The sequence below is a fragment of the Cottoperca gobio genome, chromosome 5 (assembly GCF_900634415.1).
Source record: "Cottoperca gobio chromosome 5, fCotGob3.1, whole genome shotgun sequence".
In the NCBI taxonomy this organism is placed as follows: Eukaryota; Metazoa; Chordata; class Actinopteri; order Perciformes; family Bovichtidae; genus Cottoperca; species Cottoperca gobio.
In genome coordinates this window covers 8,935,605-8,951,972 of record NC_041359.1, presented here as the reverse complement: position 1 = coordinate 8,951,972, position 16,368 = coordinate 8,935,605, and the positions used below count along the sequence as shown (strand labels likewise).

At 41.6% G+C, this 16,368-nt stretch overlaps 1 protein-coding gene across 1 annotated transcript in view; it reads right to left on the bottom strand.

Moving 5' to 3' along the window:
- The window catches only part of adamts9 (ADAM metallopeptidase with thrombospondin type 1 motif, 9), a 47,277-nt gene extending 31,444 nt beyond the window's left edge, over positions 1-15,833 (bottom strand). Inside the window, exons 1-20 of the mRNA XM_029431141.1 lie at positions 15,612-15,833; positions 14,909-15,303; positions 13,148-13,310; positions 10,900-11,231; positions 10,172-10,255; positions 9,931-10,055; positions 9,630-9,670; positions 9,379-9,484; positions 8,044-8,190; positions 7,140-7,281; positions 6,400-6,504; positions 5,271-5,416; positions 4,690-4,871; positions 4,409-4,545; positions 3,582-3,699; positions 3,299-3,394; positions 1,936-2,102; positions 1,562-1,691; positions 393-519; positions 72-282 (exon numbers count right to left, since the gene is read on the bottom strand). Coding sequence (XP_029287001.1) covers positions 72-282; positions 393-519; positions 1,562-1,691; positions 1,936-2,102; positions 3,299-3,394; positions 3,582-3,699; positions 4,409-4,545; positions 4,690-4,871; positions 5,271-5,416; positions 6,400-6,504; positions 7,140-7,281; positions 8,044-8,190; positions 9,379-9,484; positions 9,630-9,670; positions 9,931-10,055; positions 10,172-10,255; positions 10,900-11,231; positions 13,148-13,310; positions 14,909-15,303; positions 15,612-15,708 — 3,051 coding nt within the window. The 5' untranslated portion in view covers positions 15,709-15,833. The remainder of the gene's footprint in view (positions 1-71; positions 283-392; positions 520-1,561; positions 1,692-1,935; positions 2,103-3,298; positions 3,395-3,581; positions 3,700-4,408; positions 4,546-4,689; positions 4,872-5,270; positions 5,417-6,399; positions 6,505-7,139; positions 7,282-8,043; positions 8,191-9,378; positions 9,485-9,629; positions 9,671-9,930; positions 10,056-10,171; positions 10,256-10,899; positions 11,232-13,147; positions 13,311-14,908; positions 15,304-15,611) is intronic.
- Between the last annotated feature and the right edge of the window lie 535 nt (positions 15,834-16,368).

Below are 16,368 nucleotides of genomic sequence, written 5' to 3'. Positions count from 1 at the left end.
CGTGAGAGACTTTGACAAACATCTGGATTATGCTCTCACACAAACCACCACGCGTCCTACAACAATCTTACCTCTGTCCAAGGCGAGTACTCCCAGCCACCCGGGTTACAGTCTCCATGGCAACTTTCCTTGTCGTCAGGTTTGTGCTGACCGTTACAGTAGCGGTCATCAACCTTCTGGGTTTTACCATCTGCACGGCTGATTTTGGCACAGTATATTTCTAGGGTACGATATCCCAGGCCGCACTGAGCTGTGCACTCACTCTTTCGAGCCACATGCCACCTGCATCGAGGGTGATGGGGACAATCCTTGTCAGTATTTCTAAATGACCAAGTGAAGAAATAATTATTGATTGGTTCATTTTAAAGGCTGGTTGAACTGGTTATACAAACCTGAGTTCACATTCAGTGTTACAGGGCTCAGTGATGACAGCAGGTCTAGCTGTACCGTGACACCTCTGGTCTGACACCACCACCCTGTCGGACTCTCTGCTACAGAGAATCTTCCGCTTGCGCTCTCCTATGAAGACATAATGACACTGATCAGTTTGGACAGCAGTTATATTTAAAAAGTCAAAAGTTTTTCTTAGAATTCTTGAGCACCAAAACAAATGTTGAAATACTGAACCCATGACAGTAATTGCTGTGTTGCATCCACCGTTACAGATATTTAAAAATGAATTGGTATATTTATGCTTTTAAATAAATAACTGATTTTGGTCCCTTGGCATGTTGTAAATATGCAAAGATTCATGACTTGAGTTACAATCTAGGGTTTAATAACTTCATCCTCAAATGAAACTCCACTACCTGACCTCAGCTTCTGTACGATCCTGCAAGAAGTTGTCTGAGTTGAAGATACAGCTTGCTGAAGTACAATATAGATCATCATTGGATCGCAATGACTACCAGCAGCAATGTCGGTGTGCTTCAGCCTGGCTCTTGCCTTGACATCCCTGCATTGAATCACAGTGCACCAACTGTACAGGAGAGAGATTTAAACCTCATGTGGCTGCAGGAAATAAATTCTCTATCAATACCTCATGTTACCAAGTTTTGCAGCTCAGTGCTATGAAAGCTTTGTGTAACGCAGACTGCCAGAAAAGCCGAATATAGGTGCTGAGGGCATTACATGTTTGCCGTTTATCTTACTGTGTGAACTCATTGGTTTCTCTTTGGAATTTACTGTTCAAGTTCAAGCAGAGCAGTGTCAAAAGTACAGAAAGAAATTCTCATACAAAGTGTTTGAGTCATAACAGGTTTTAGAGTTTACCTGCAATCCGCCTCTGCACGCCCACATACTCCGACATATCAAGGGTCATGTCAAAGAAGGTAATGTGACACAGCACACTATGAGGTCTAACTTTAATCACTTGTTCCAAACCTATATGTCTCGCATGAAGCTGTCAAGTTTAGCCAGACAATCCTCTCTCCTATGTCACCGGCTCAGCAGTTCCCACGTCTCTTCTCTCCATCCCATCTCCTCTTGACTCTCACAACTCTATTTATCATTGACCACTCCCATCACCCCACTGTGCCAACCCCTTGTGCCTCCCCCTCACCTTTGCACAGGCGGCTGCACTCCTGCCAGGGCCCATAGGCATCCCAGAAGAACTGCTGAGGTTTGTCTTCTATGGGGATGTTAAATGAGTACCTGACATCTGGGTTGTAAAGGTTCCCCACAGACAGCACCTGGGGAAAATGCAGGCAATGTGCAATGCATTATAATACAATACGATTATAAGTTTTAAACATCATAGATTTTCCACATCTTCTTAAGTAAAAGTAAAAACTTTTAGAGGTCAAGCCTGTAGAAGCATTTACGTTCCTGCATTTAAAATATATTTTAAGTTTCACTCATGCCACTGCTTCTAAATTAGACTAGCGTTGTATCTCCTGCATGGCATACTAAGCCATCCGGATAAGTACAATTTACCTGGACAATGATCTCCTCCTCGATGCGCTCAGTACAGTTGATCCTCTCAATGACATGGTCAGAGCCGCTGTACTCGATGACGGCATTTCCTACTTTGATTTCCCTTTTGAACATGCTGACCACAAACTCTCCATTAAGCAGGAACTCTCCACGGCTATTTGATATGGCTGCAGAGAGAGAGAAAAACACTTACTGTGTTTGATCCCACTGAGACAGAGAGACAGAATGAGCGGTATTCGATGTGAAATGTTTTGTGAAAATGGTTGCTTATTATGAGACTAACAAGCTAAAGTAAACGAAGCAATAGCTAGTGTTTGCATGTGACAGTGCAGCTTAGGCACATGCAGTAGGCAGCAGTAAAGTCTTATTGGGGTAAAATAATCCTCTGTTCCTGGAGAAGTCCCATCCAGGGGTATCCTGTTCTGTTCATCAGCCAGTCTGCTGCACTCATTCACCCTAATGCGATTATGGAGCTAATTTCCTGCCTTTACTTTCCTCGCCATTTCACACATTACCCTAATATGACCGTGGAGAGCGGCCCTCATTCTGGAAAAATTGCTTCCACTTTGGGCCCCTAATGACTGTGCCCATACACAAACACATATATATGTACATACACACACACACACACACACACACACACACACACACACACACACACACACACACACACACACACACACACACACACACACATACACACACACAGAGAAACAGACACACACAGAGACAAACAGACAGACAGACAGACAGACAGACATACAGACAGACACACACACACACACACACACACACACACACACTGTGTAACTGAAAAACTATGTTCAGAAGTTTATACACAAAGAATAAAATAATCCGCAATATGCAAACATGCGCCCTACACAGAGTACAGACACACCTTAGTTGACCTCGCAGGAATGGTAGCCACAGGGCAATCTGAACTCAAGTATAAGCACGTTCGTGCCAACAAGACATGTACACTAATAGCTGAAAAAGCAGCCATATCCAAACAGACAGGCATATGGTAGAGAAAGACACACATCGACAGAATCAAAGAAAATACACACCTGCACACACACACAAGATACACGCCTATAAACCAACTGACCTTGCTGGAATGGTACCCAAAGGCCTAGTTCTGGCTCATTAATGTGTTAGCATGCACACTACATGCCAGCTCCTTGGGTTTGTAGTACATTGACTTTACACTAAAAGCTGAACATCATTCACATAGACAGGCAAGCAGAGACAAAACATGATAGCATTATACAGCATATTGCTTTAGAAATTATTTATGGAAATATGGAAATACAATAAAAACATAAACAGCAGTTTCTTTTAAACAAAGTGTTGGATGTCTTACCGAGGTAGTTGTCATCCTCCGGTTTCCCTGAGTAGCTGTGTTGACGCACATCTACATTTGTTGCACCACTGGGTATTCGCACTACTTCATTATAGCCTGCAATTAGCATGAGCATTATGTTTAGATCATTAGGACACTCTAGTTCTGTGCCTATGCTAACAAGTGAGACCCACTCTCCGTGACAACTAATGTAAATATGTGTTAAAGCAATATAACAAGAGCTGCTGTCTTTTATACTTGATGAAAGAAAAATCATCGTGTAATAAGAGAGGCTATAGCTCACCATAGTGGACGATGTTGAAGGTGCCTGCCACAGTTTTGCAGGAAGAGTTGTCACCGCCGCACACGCCACACTTGTCCCTCCTGGCTTTAGAGTTCAATACATGGTCACAGCCTGCTTGCTGCTCAGTAAAGAGGTAGAAAGGCGGGATATTGAAATGACAAAATAAGACAATGCCAGGAGTCATTTAGATGATAATAGTAGGAAAGGGACAAAAAGAGGGAAAAGTTTGAAAAGCATGAGAGCAGATCAGATGAAGGATAAACGGGAGATAGAGACAACATTATATGACAATGCGCTGATAGACTGCAAAAACAGAAAAGTCACACTGATTTTTAAACAAAGTAAAAAGACTTTAGCTAACACTCTTACATTACTCTCACACTGTTACAGTTGCTTGGAAAAAGTTCAACAATGTAATATTAACGTGTCAGATAAATGGCCTTCTACTTGTTCGTAATACTGATTATGAAAGAAACATTTAAACCCAGTGAAAGTCTTGAGTTATAGCCATATCACTGATCACCATCTTAAATTCATTTCTCACCACACTAGAAATGGTTAGTAGAAGTAGTAAATGTTTTATTGCAGATTAAGAACAGCATGAATCAAAATCACCTTGCTCGCGCCAGGAAGGTAATTTACTGAACCACAACCAAACCAAAACACTGAGTGTGGTTTCCAGTTTACACAGAGCAAGAGGTGTTTGATGTGTATGGTATGTTAGTGATCACGTTTTCAAACAAAACATCTATCTGTCACAGATTTGACACAATAAACACAGTCTGGTTTGGCAATGGATTTAAATGCTATTTTGAAAAAAGTCTCACCCTGCACAGGCCCTGGACACAGATGTCGTTGGTATCCGGTCCGCACGGCGTTCCATCAATGACCCTGTCCCTGAGCTGATAGTAGGCCGTGCTGCCTGCAACCCTGCAGAATAGCTTACACCTGTCCTTCATCAGGACTAAAAGGAAGCAAGACAGAGACAAACACTTAATACAAATAAATATTAATGTTAACATTACATTATGTGTCTATTGTGCGCAGGTGAAACAGGGTTGCCAAAAGGTGCAATCAGGATGCCAGTGAGTGAAATAAGGATTCTCACTTCCGCTGTACTTGGGTACCCAGCGAACATTTGGAGGTAGACCGTTGATGTTGAAGTGCCTGCCATCGAAAGCCGCACATTGTTCCTCCCTGAAGTCCTTCTTCTGCTTGGAGCAGGGCTCAGAATTACAGGAACGAAACTTCATTCTGCGACCCACACAATACATTCCTCCATTCCTGGGCCTGGAAGAAATATTGAGGAAGAGAATGGACCAAATGTTTTCAGTTTTATTTCTCCTCTCTGCCCATTCTCCACTGCACCACATCGCTCACCTTCACACACCTAGAGTATGCCACTGGTATTGTTTTCAGGTTGAAACTCATTCTCGTCATGCCTCATTATTTTCTATCTGTCCATTAAACTTGGATGAAAGGCAACATTCAAAGACATTCACTCGAGTGATCCCTTTATTTACCGGGAAACAACCCTTTAAGATGTGCCATTCAGAGGGCCTGACTTGATGAACACTAGCTATGAAAAGAATTCCCCTAAGGAGGCTTGATCTATGGAACATTGACTTTGGCAGCTATGATGGAGAAAAGGTCCACGCATACATGACTACAAAGAGAGGGACTGCTCACACAGGTCGGTTGCATTCGCGAACAGCAATCTTGATGCCCCCGCCGCATGTCCGAGAACAGGTACCAAAAGGGCTCCAAACTCCCCATGCCCCCTCCACAGGTGCGGTGTCATCCTCTTTGGCTATACATATGCCGTGTTTGCAGTACTGTAATGACAGAGAAACAGAAAAGATGAATAAAGAGAGAAAGAATAGGAGCAGAGGGAGTGAATGGGGTAAGCAAAAGAAAAAATAAGAGTACGACAAAAGGTCCAAGAGGGAAAAGAAACAGACAGAGTGAGCATATGACATCTTATCCATGGAGCTGGCAACACTTCTATCTGCTCTCCCGTGCTTTGATGCTAATCTGGGAGAAATTACACAGTGAAGCAAATGGAAAAAATCTAAACTAAAAAAGGCATTTCTGGCTGGACAGAAGACAAGAAAATGTCACGCAAATAGTCAATAAATATATCTCAGCTCATAACAGCAGGATGATCTTACACTGTTCAACAAACAGACTCCAGCTTAAGTGTTTAGTCTGGCGACTGCATTGCATGGGATGAGAGGTTGGTGTAAACATGAAAAGGTTTAAACATGTGTATGGGTCTTTGGACTTCATGTCGCTTTCATGTTCTCTCAGTCTTAGTGGCAGGAAGCGAGAGGTTACTGAGAAAGTCCTAATTAAAAGCTACACTAAGAGAGTGGCCTAGAAAGAAACCTCCATCATTTACAACTTCACGCCACCCACTTAAATGCCAGCCATGTTCAATTACTAGAGTTTACACGTGTCAATAGTCGATTTTGTTTTTCTTCAACTGTTTGAAAATTAGTTTTCTTTTGTCATTTTGCACTATGAATTAAAAACACCAGTGAACTATTTTATGTGCATCTGTCAATGGAAGTGTAATGATGAGGATATAAATGCGGTGAGGATTATCAGATCATTACACAAAACCATATGAGTATTAAACTATAATGTATTGGATACAAATGTGGCAATCCCGTGGTGTTAAACCACTTCACACGATTTTCCCTTCACACGTTCACCCCAAACTTTTGTTTTAATAAAACGCAGTTTGAATTCTGACTTTTTGCTCATGACACGTTTCTTATTATCAAAAATAATAACGTCTTATTTTCCACACTACCTTTCCAGGAGAGCATTCAGTGCCGTCTGCCCAAGGCATGTGCTGGGTCCTGCAACCCCGCTGGGCGCCCTCTGGACTTGTGCACCACAGCCTCCGACACTGGGTCTGTGAAAGAAACACACACACACACACACACACACACACACACACACACACACACACACACACACACACACGCACGCACGCACGCACACACAGTTAACCCTGAGATTCCCAAAATAAAAATAAAGTTAGACAATCAGAAGAAGACAGGGCAAATAAATGTCATGTTAATAACCCCACTGCAGTGAATTTATGGACAGATGGCAGACATCCAATTTATCGCACATTATAAAACATTATGTCAGAAGATAACTTCATACAGTAAGAAAACAACTTTTCCACAGTGCTGAAGGGTATCACATGTATTTTGGAGACATTTCTGCACTGCTCATTGATTCAGTATATGGATGATTCGATCCTGATTCCAATTTTCTCATATTCATGTTTTAAAGAGTTATTAACAGAATTCATATGTGCTGAGATATCATGTCTTATATATTAATTATATTTGGTTGTGTTTGCTTATGTCTGTTATCTCAGAAAGAACTATCAGTATGTTGTTAAACACAGCGAGTGACTTTAAAGGCTTCAAATTCAGCCGAGAACCCCTGCAGCACATGATCATAACACAAGAAGCTTCACTCAGAGACCCAAATATGCAACATGACAGTTTAGATTTGCACACTGACTCCACTTACCATATAAGGGCACACCTGTGTCCCCTGTCCAAATATCAATTCACACTGTTTATTGACATTGTATATCCGCCCAGGCAGCTGCTGTGAGAGACTGTACGGTCTAGAAACGGGCTCGTCGAGCAAGCACTCACCATATCCTGTGCTATTAAGAAATAAAAATAAAATGACTTAAAGAAAAAAGAGAAAAACAAGAAACACAAACAGACAGAAAACACACTCAGTACAGCCGGAGAGGTCATTTTTCTGTACATAAAGAACTCCTACTGTACACACAGCTCGCTCAGTATCTTGACAGGTTTCTGTTTGTATTCAGTTCGCTATGTAAAGGTGGGGATCTCAAGAGTTAGGGATGCAGGGAGAACTTTGGATAGTTGGGTGTATGCAAAGGGATTTTGGATAGTTGCCAGATACCATCCCATTTACTCTTTCCTACAGTAGGAGTTCCCTGGTCTTCCTCAGCAGGTTGAGGAGCCTTTGGAAGATAAGAGACTAGAGGCTGCAACAGCCCTGAGAAATGATGACTGTTTGTTTGCATTTAAGCCTAAAAATGTGGCTGTTGCTGCCAAAATTGGGAGAAAAAACGGCGTACAGTATGAATAAACTGCCCTCTGTTTGTGTAGGGTTGTATAGATAAGGAAACATATGTATGAAATCTCTGTGATACAGTTTTATAAATACAGTATCTTTAAAAGGATATTTGGCCAGAGCTTTAACATAAAAATGTAAATGTAGGTTAAAATGTATAGTTATCTTACTTGACCATACTACTTTGCACATCCTATTTCATTTCAGGCTGTTTGAGTTGTTCAGAATCTTCTCAGCATAAACGGTAGAAAAACATAATCTACATGATCTAATCCCCATGCATGTTTGGAACAACCCTGAAGAAAAGAGAATGACATACTCAAGGAACTCTGTGATGTACTTCTTGCTACACTTGGACCACATCCAAGGGTTTGTGTTGTAGTTGAGTGTGGGAGCCATCACATGTTGCTGAATCTTAACTCCATCCTCCTTACACTTGTTACTGTCGTCATGAGGCATGTTGAACCTAGCAGAGAGAAAACAGACAAACATCTTCAGGAATCATAAAATATATTACATTAAACAAGAGAAATCATTTCCTTCTTCTAGTAATAATTCTGCTGGTTGTAGTTTATATCAAGCAGATGCACCGCTCGGTAAGACCAACTGTTTGGCTGAGATACATATATATTTTTTAAAGCCAGTATTAATGGTGATGAGTGCCTCTATATTGCGTTATATATATATATAACGTTTCAATATGTTAGTGTTTTGTAAACCAACATATTGAAACCAATTGAAAAATGGTAGTTTTTCTGTGCTTCAGTGCGTTTCATCTGTTTGTGTACAAGTTTTAAATCCAAACATTGATTCTATATTTCCTGTCACTGATATTGGATTTGGGAAACCCATTCATGGCTGAAGCTGTAACTAACACAAAGCATTTGTATTTCCTGCTTGTGGGGTGTTTGGAATCAAACCAGCCCCGTATTAAATTATATGAACAATGGACAGGGGACGTAACAAAATGTAGATGTGAAAATCAGTGCACAGTGAGTATAAGAGAAGCAATCAAGCTCCTGCAGGGTGAACAAATAAGATCCTGGTTGGTGGTGGACAGGTACAGCACCGCAGTGCCAGCAGCCCTCCCTCTGAGCTACTCAGCTCCCCACCTGACAGGTACCATATAACACTGAGCTCTAGGGCTAAGTAGCCGTCAAGCATGTTGTCACCACTTGATGCGGATAAACGGAGAATTGAACAATCCCACCTTTTGTTTAGTGGTTAGAAAGAGCATTTGTTAGAGATGATGAGGGTCGTTAAGGTCCGTAACAGTCTCCACTGTAGAAGGCTAACTCCAGCTCTGGCTGACTCAGGACGTTGGACAATGCAGAGTTTGCTAAAGGGCAGGTTTTACTTCAATTCTGAGAATCCAATTTCTCTTTCCTCACTAAATGAAAGGCAGGCCAAATTGGGAGATATGATCAGAAACACACCAAAGCATCGGAAAATACTTGGAAAAGAAGAAGGAATGTACTGCTGCTGTGTTGTCCAAATAGGCAAGATTCCTTGATCCCCATCTGCTGGTAAAGCATGCATGGATTCCTAGAAAGACTTTTGAAGCTCTAACAATGTCTCCTTGAAGCCAACATGTTCACTAACTCGGAGTTATCACAGTATATGACACCAATCAGGGGAAACATGCTGTTCTTACACATGGCCAAGTTCATGGGCGATGGTGAATGCAGTGCTGAGTCCATTGTCTTCGCTGATGCTGCAACTCCTGTATGGATCACACACCGTCCCCAACTCTGCGAGTCCTTTAAAAGAAGACAAAAGAAAAGAGGCCCACATCAGTTTTCTTAATCGTCCATGGTGATCATACCACTATCAACTTGTGAAGTATAATATATATTAATTTATGGTTGTAAGTCTATCAGCACATTTAAAAACAAATCCACATACCTAAGGTGTCACACTTATCCCTTGCTCTGCAGATGTCCTGCCTGTGGTGAAGACACAGGTAATGGGTCAAAACACTTCCTCAACCATATTTAGGTTCATTTTTAAAGAGCCGTTCCATTCAACAGGCACCTGGGCCCCATTTGATCTGGATTGGTCTTTGATGCAGCTGATTCTCCAAGATTTATACTTTTTACAATGTGATTTGGTGAATGGGATATGTGGTTGTTTGAAAGACCTACAAACCTGTTTATAGTATATACTGTTAGCAACAAATAATTTGATAAATTCATGTTTCTTGCACCTGGTGATTAGGATGGCAGTGTCGTGATGGGATTGGTGGTTATCATCCGGGATGTTTTGGTTCTGCTGCCAAATGCAGAAGTTCTTTAGAGTGGTCTGTGCATTAAATGAAATGACTGGACCATCCTGAGAACATACAAAGAGACATAATCAAAAGGTATCATTTCATTTATAAGTATGTACACCACATACTTGTTGTAAGTGTGCAAGTGTGGAGATTAAAACTAATTTAGCAGTCTTACCAGCTCGTTGTTTATTATGACTAACTTTACAATCACAATGTTTATCAGGTTGCCAATGCTGGGGTCCTTGTAGATGGAAGATACCTGAAACAAAACATGAGCTCAATACTCTGAAAACATTTCCAAGATGAAACTAGTTTTAATATTAGGATCAATATGGTACAGCATTTTCATTAACTTAACCCAGGTGAAATGTGACACAGTATATTAACTGGTAACTCTATCATGGGCTGCCTTCCTGCCGTTTCAAGCAAGTACTGGGGAATTTGGTTGATTTGAAGATCAAGTTGATTCCCCTGTGGAGAAGGCAAGCTTTGCCAAGAACAGAATATAGGTCATTTCAGCCTCCCCCTGAGGACTGTCAGCCCCAGATGCCTGTGGAAACTGGTATTTGAAGTGGCCAAGAGTATGTGGTCTATGTGACATACCTGAGCTTATTTTTAACGTTCATCAAAGCTGTCAGGCAAGCTCTACCTCAAGCTGCCCTCTCTTCCTCCAGGCTGTTTGAAAGTGGTGTTTACCCCTGCCCTAGGCTGCCCTTTTCCCTCCAATGGCCCTCCTCTAAAAGGCCGACTGACTGACTTGCAGTCCAGCAGAACAGGTACATACATTTAGTGCATAAATATGCACACATGTGCTGTCTGACCACAAATGTGCAGAAACATAAACACACTTCCATCTCCAAGCCAACCACCTCCACCAAGCCAACATTGTCTACTAGAACTTACTATGGACATTAATGTGAGTATGTAGTGCTGTAGGTTGCTGCCGTGATGCTCCACCATTTTGCTGTCGGCCACCAGCATGGCTTCAACGAAGCGCGGGTAGGAGAGGAAGCGCTTTGATCTCTTGTGAGGTCCTGAGTCACCGCTGCTATCATTTGATGGTCTGGCGCTAGCACTGCCGCTCGCAAATCTGAGCAAAGCATCGCTGACCAGGCCGGCACTCAGCGACTCCACGTCATTGAATATACTGACCACTGGGGCTGCATTGGTCACAGTGGGAACCCCAGCCACTGGCCCTCTCTTAAGCTTGTGTCTCTTATGTCTGTGTTTGTGTCCTAGAGAGAGGAGAAATGGAGCATTTGTAAATATACAAAGATTGAGGGATGAGGGGAAATGCAATTCAGTCGGAAAAACAGACAAGGTATGAATCAATGTGGGTCACGACAATGTGTTTACAGTTAAGCTAAAGTGGTGGTTTAGGTCTTTAAAGGTGGAGATAAATGAGGTAAGTTGGCTGTCTGAAAATGGGTATTGTTCAAATATGTTGCTGCCTCTTTCTCTCTTTTGTTTATTGTTGCTCAAAGAGTGGGTTGACAAATGAACACTGCCTGGAATGCCCTTTTTCTCTCTCCCTCCTCTTCCAGAAGAGGGGAGAGAGGAGGGCAAAGAGTTCAGACTAGGTAAACCTGGCACCCAGCCATAAAAATGGAGCAAAAAATGCAGTGCACACACCAAAAGAAGGCTGTTCAACAACTGGGCAGCAAAACCTCTTAACACTGAGGGGAATTAATTCTGATTTTAATCATGGCATGGCAACAAAACAGCTGAATGCCAGTTTTTTTTTTTTTTCATCACATGCAGATCACTCTTTCTGGACCACCAGCAATGCATCACCACCCAAATAATAGTGAGCTCCATCCTATTATTGGATACGTTTTCAGATTACATAATTTATGATCAAGAAAGAACAATTTGCTCTACTTCAAAATGTACACGGTAACAATGGATCTTTGTACACAGATTAATCATTTTTTGGCCAAAAATGTCTCAGTCAAATTTATGTTCCTTCAGGCTATGATCACACACATACACAAGCATATTGTATTACTGAGTGGACCAAAAGAGAAACACACACAAAATACAAAGTACAAGCGCACACACAAACACATTTACATACACAGTGAAACCAAACATCTGTAGAAAGATGTCCAGAAGACAAAGAGAAGATATTTCCAGATTTGTTTTCTTAGTTTTGATCATTTGACAGTTTTAAGTGCCATGGCTTTTCTACTATACAATTTACCCTGCATGTTCATGGCAGTGGGTCTACCCAACTTTCTTATCAAAGAGGAGGAGGAAGTACAAGAGTCAACAGGAAGTTCAGCCAGTAAACTGAGATGGAATGATACAAGGGTGAACTTACAAATGACTTTTCCTGTGTGAGAGTTGGAAAGCTTCCTCACTACTGTGGGGCTATGGATGCTGAGACACGATTTGTCAGCCTCAAACCAAACTTCCACTTTTATTCGGTCATACACTTCTATTTGAAAAATGGCATATATAATGATATCATATCACCATAGATAGCACAGAACAATTCAATGGTTAACACTACTACACTATTCAATCAATTAGAATTGTACTTTTTGTAGGATTTTACATTGAAGTATTGAGCTCAGCAGAGCCTTTTTCTTATTTTTAATCTTTGCCTTTCAAACTCAACCACAATATCCAGACACACTCAAAGGGTTTCCTTGTATTAACTAGATTTGCCAAATATGATTGTATAGTACCATGCTACAATTACTGTAATAGCTCAATAAGCTCAGTTACTATTACATAATTAGTTCCTGTTACATCTGATAGCGGAGACTTGGGGGATAACACAATGATGACGTCTGCTTACATCTGTGGGAACCGTTTAAAGATCACACTATGCATGCACATACAGACACATGAAATGGCAAATTCTACTCACAATCCACAAGTATCCAATGAAAACAAGCACTTTTTTTTACACATACAACTCTTGGGAGCTCCATGCTCAGTAGCAGCAGTGTGCTGGTTAGCTCGAAAGGGGACACTGGGTGACAGGTCTGAATCAACACTGGTTGCACGTAAAGTAGTGGTGCATGTGCATGTTTGTGTTTGCAAGGTAATAAGGTATGTACAGTATGAAGGCCATGTTTGTTTTGTCAAACTCGACTGTGTAAATTGCATGCATGCATACCTATCATGTAATTCAAAATACCTGAAGTGTCACAAGCTGAGTTCTCCCCAGATGTCTGTTTCTTGGGTGCACTCTTCCTGTATACAATATGAGGTTTTGTGTGTTCCTCTTCATAGTGTTCTCCTTGATAGCTGTGTAGGGGCTTCACAAAATACTCCCCTTCTGGAGACCTGAAAGTGCCAAGCTGGATGGCAGAAAGAAATGCAAACCAGTTAGTCTCCATCCATCCATTTTCTGTAAATTCTTATTCCTTTACAGCAGCAACACATGCAAACATGGGGATAATTGGCAACATGTAGGCAGACAGGACTAAGGGGAATATACGGTATAGTTCAAAGATATTTATGCAAATCGGTGAGCTGAATGGGGCTCATTTACTATTCATTAGAAAAAATAAGCAAAGCAGAGACCTGAGGGCTTCAATAAAAAAGGAGAAACAAGTGAATTTGCATTTGCATGCATGTAAGAATGGTCTCAAAGCAGGAGGAAAAGCATAATAGTGAAACATGTGATGCGTATCAGGGAAAACAGTGAGACTGTATGTTCTTGGCAAGCTTGCTGAAAGCCTTGTTATATGTAGTTCACATGGCACGTTTAGTGTGACTGGCTAACTTGGAGATCTATGATGTTCCAGATAAGGTACATACCAACCCAAGCACATTTCGCTTGTTAGTCTTTGGCTGTGGAGAATAATTATCATACAACTGATACATGTTTTGCAAAAGTCCTATTTGTAATCCCTGATGATAAAGTTTTTTTTTTTTTAAATGTATTCCCCTACATGTGAAAAATGTGCAGCAGGGTGGATTGTTCTTCAGCGATCCTTTATTCCTTACATTCCCTTGAGCAAGACATTATTCCCATTACTACACTAGGACCTGCACTTTGATAGACCTGGGGAGTTACCAAGGCAAAAGAGAATTTCCCTACAAGTTTCCCTGCAAGCATCACATTATTTTAGGATGCTCAGAATGTCTGGCTATTAGCGGTGTTGCCTGTTTTATAACAAATGTGCCTTCATGATATGATTCATAAATGTCAGCTCAAATTTCTAAAGCTCTCTGCACAGCAGAGCATTCATAACATGTTTTGATTTGTTTGGGAAGACATTGACCTTTTACTCATATGTATCTTTCACCTCACTGAGGTTTTTTTGTGCACTTTTGCTGCAGTCTAAAACGCATGCCTGGGAGTGGGACCAATTTGTGATGACGTCGGTACCACCCGTACTCCCGCTGTACTAGCGTGCGTAAAGACGTCACCGAAAACCGGGAGACCAGAAAGAGGCATGGAAGTAAGATTTAGAGCAGACTGTTCATAAAAGTTGACTATAGGCAATGTACGTGGTACTCTCGGAAGTCAGCACAGTTATTCACTATTTTGAGTTATTTAGTCTCTGCTACAAATTAAAGCTTTTAAAAGGCCTGCAGTATCAAATTGTTTTTCTAAATCAGCTTCAGCTTCACTTAATTGTGACAAAAATATATACAACTTTTTAATCTTTACTGGGATATGAGTAGTTTTGAATTCTTTACAAACATGTATTGAAGCACAATAATGTATGACTGTTTAAGTTATATATTTTGCACGATCAATAAAAAAAGCAGGTTGCGCACAAAGTTTGCACTGACAATGTGTTTACAATTATTTTCCCGAGCCAATAGTGAGGCAGCTTTACAAGTCTTGCATTAATGACCCCTAAATACCCATGGTGGAAAAGTAAAACACCCGGTCGTAAAGTCGTCACATGCACGACGAGTCTAACCGTATGTAAAAACTCACCAGTCCGGAGCACAAACTGATGACTGCGGCGTGTTCTGCTTCTGCATTTACAAGTCCTTTATAGAAGCAGTGCCTTAACTCCGTGTCCTCCTCCTCCACCTCCCCATCTGTTGCAAAATCCGTTATGTTATCTCCTCGGGGCACTCCAAGTACTGTCACAGTATAGAGAGGTGCGATAAATCCCGAATCCAGCGTGAGGTTGAGGTGATAATGCTGTCCGAAAGCAGATATCCTGTAGTGGATATTTGGCGAGGCCCACTGATCCGTAGTGTTGCCGGTGTTCTCGTCCAAACTTCGCCGTTTCCTCTTGAAGTGCACACTAGTTGGAAAATTGTCACCGGCTTCATTCACTCGTACTGGTGTTACAATCTCATAAGCGCCGATCTCCTCTTTAACTGGGGGATAAAGGCAGAATAATAACAATGCAATTGGGGATTAAGTAGCAGTCCAACAGCATCAGTACAAATCAAAGAGCCCAGATGTGTTAATCGATGGATTATGATTCACATATCAATGTTTTGTTTCTGGAAAAATGTGTTGCTTTACAGCATTGTAAGGAAATGATAATCAGTCAGTGAACTTTAGGTATCTAGAAAGCGCTGCAAGTCATGTGCTTGGCTGAATTCAAAACTCATTCATTCTCAGTTTTAGAAAATAACTCCATGAGGGAAAATGTGGGGGTTGTCAGAGCGGCATACTTTACCTGTGCTTGAATTCAAAAGCAATGTCCCCGTAGAAGCGACTACATTCAAGAAATCAGGGAATAGTAGGAACCCCAAGCCCCAGAAGAGCACATGCATGATTGTCCACGTTCAGAGGAGAGCGGCAGCCTGTATTCCTGTAGTAATACTGTATTCCTCCGGTCACTCCGGACTTTCCGCCTCCGGTCCGCCTGCCACATCCAATTTTATTATCCTCGACTCTTGAGTAGATGGTCTCTGGCCGGTGAAGTACACTGCTGGGAGTTGAGCGCTTCGCGGATTCCCTGGCGAACATACATACTGCAGAGGGGTGGGCTGCTCAAACAGTCAACTGCGATGGGCTCCGCTGCAAGCCTGTGCACCAGCTTTCTCCCCAGCTAGGGGCGGGATCAGCAAGGCAAGGTACACGGGTGCTACAGGGAAGCCACTCCCGTTATATACTGTAGTAACAAAAGTGGTCACAACATACAGTATGTCCACTTTGGATGATGAGATATGATCAGTGACTTGGTAGTCTTTTGGGCCGTTGTGAACAACTTTAAGTTAAAACCAGCCTATACATGATCCATACTCAGGGCCCCCAGTGACCATTAGGTGCCTCAACCGACTTCATGAAATATGAATTTGCACTGTTATACAAATACTGAGATTATAGGCATGGGATGATATACAAATTGGATGTCACGAATAGCCTGGCCAAAATAATTGCAATTCACAATATTATCTTGATTATCATCAAAATATGCTTAAAACTCTTAA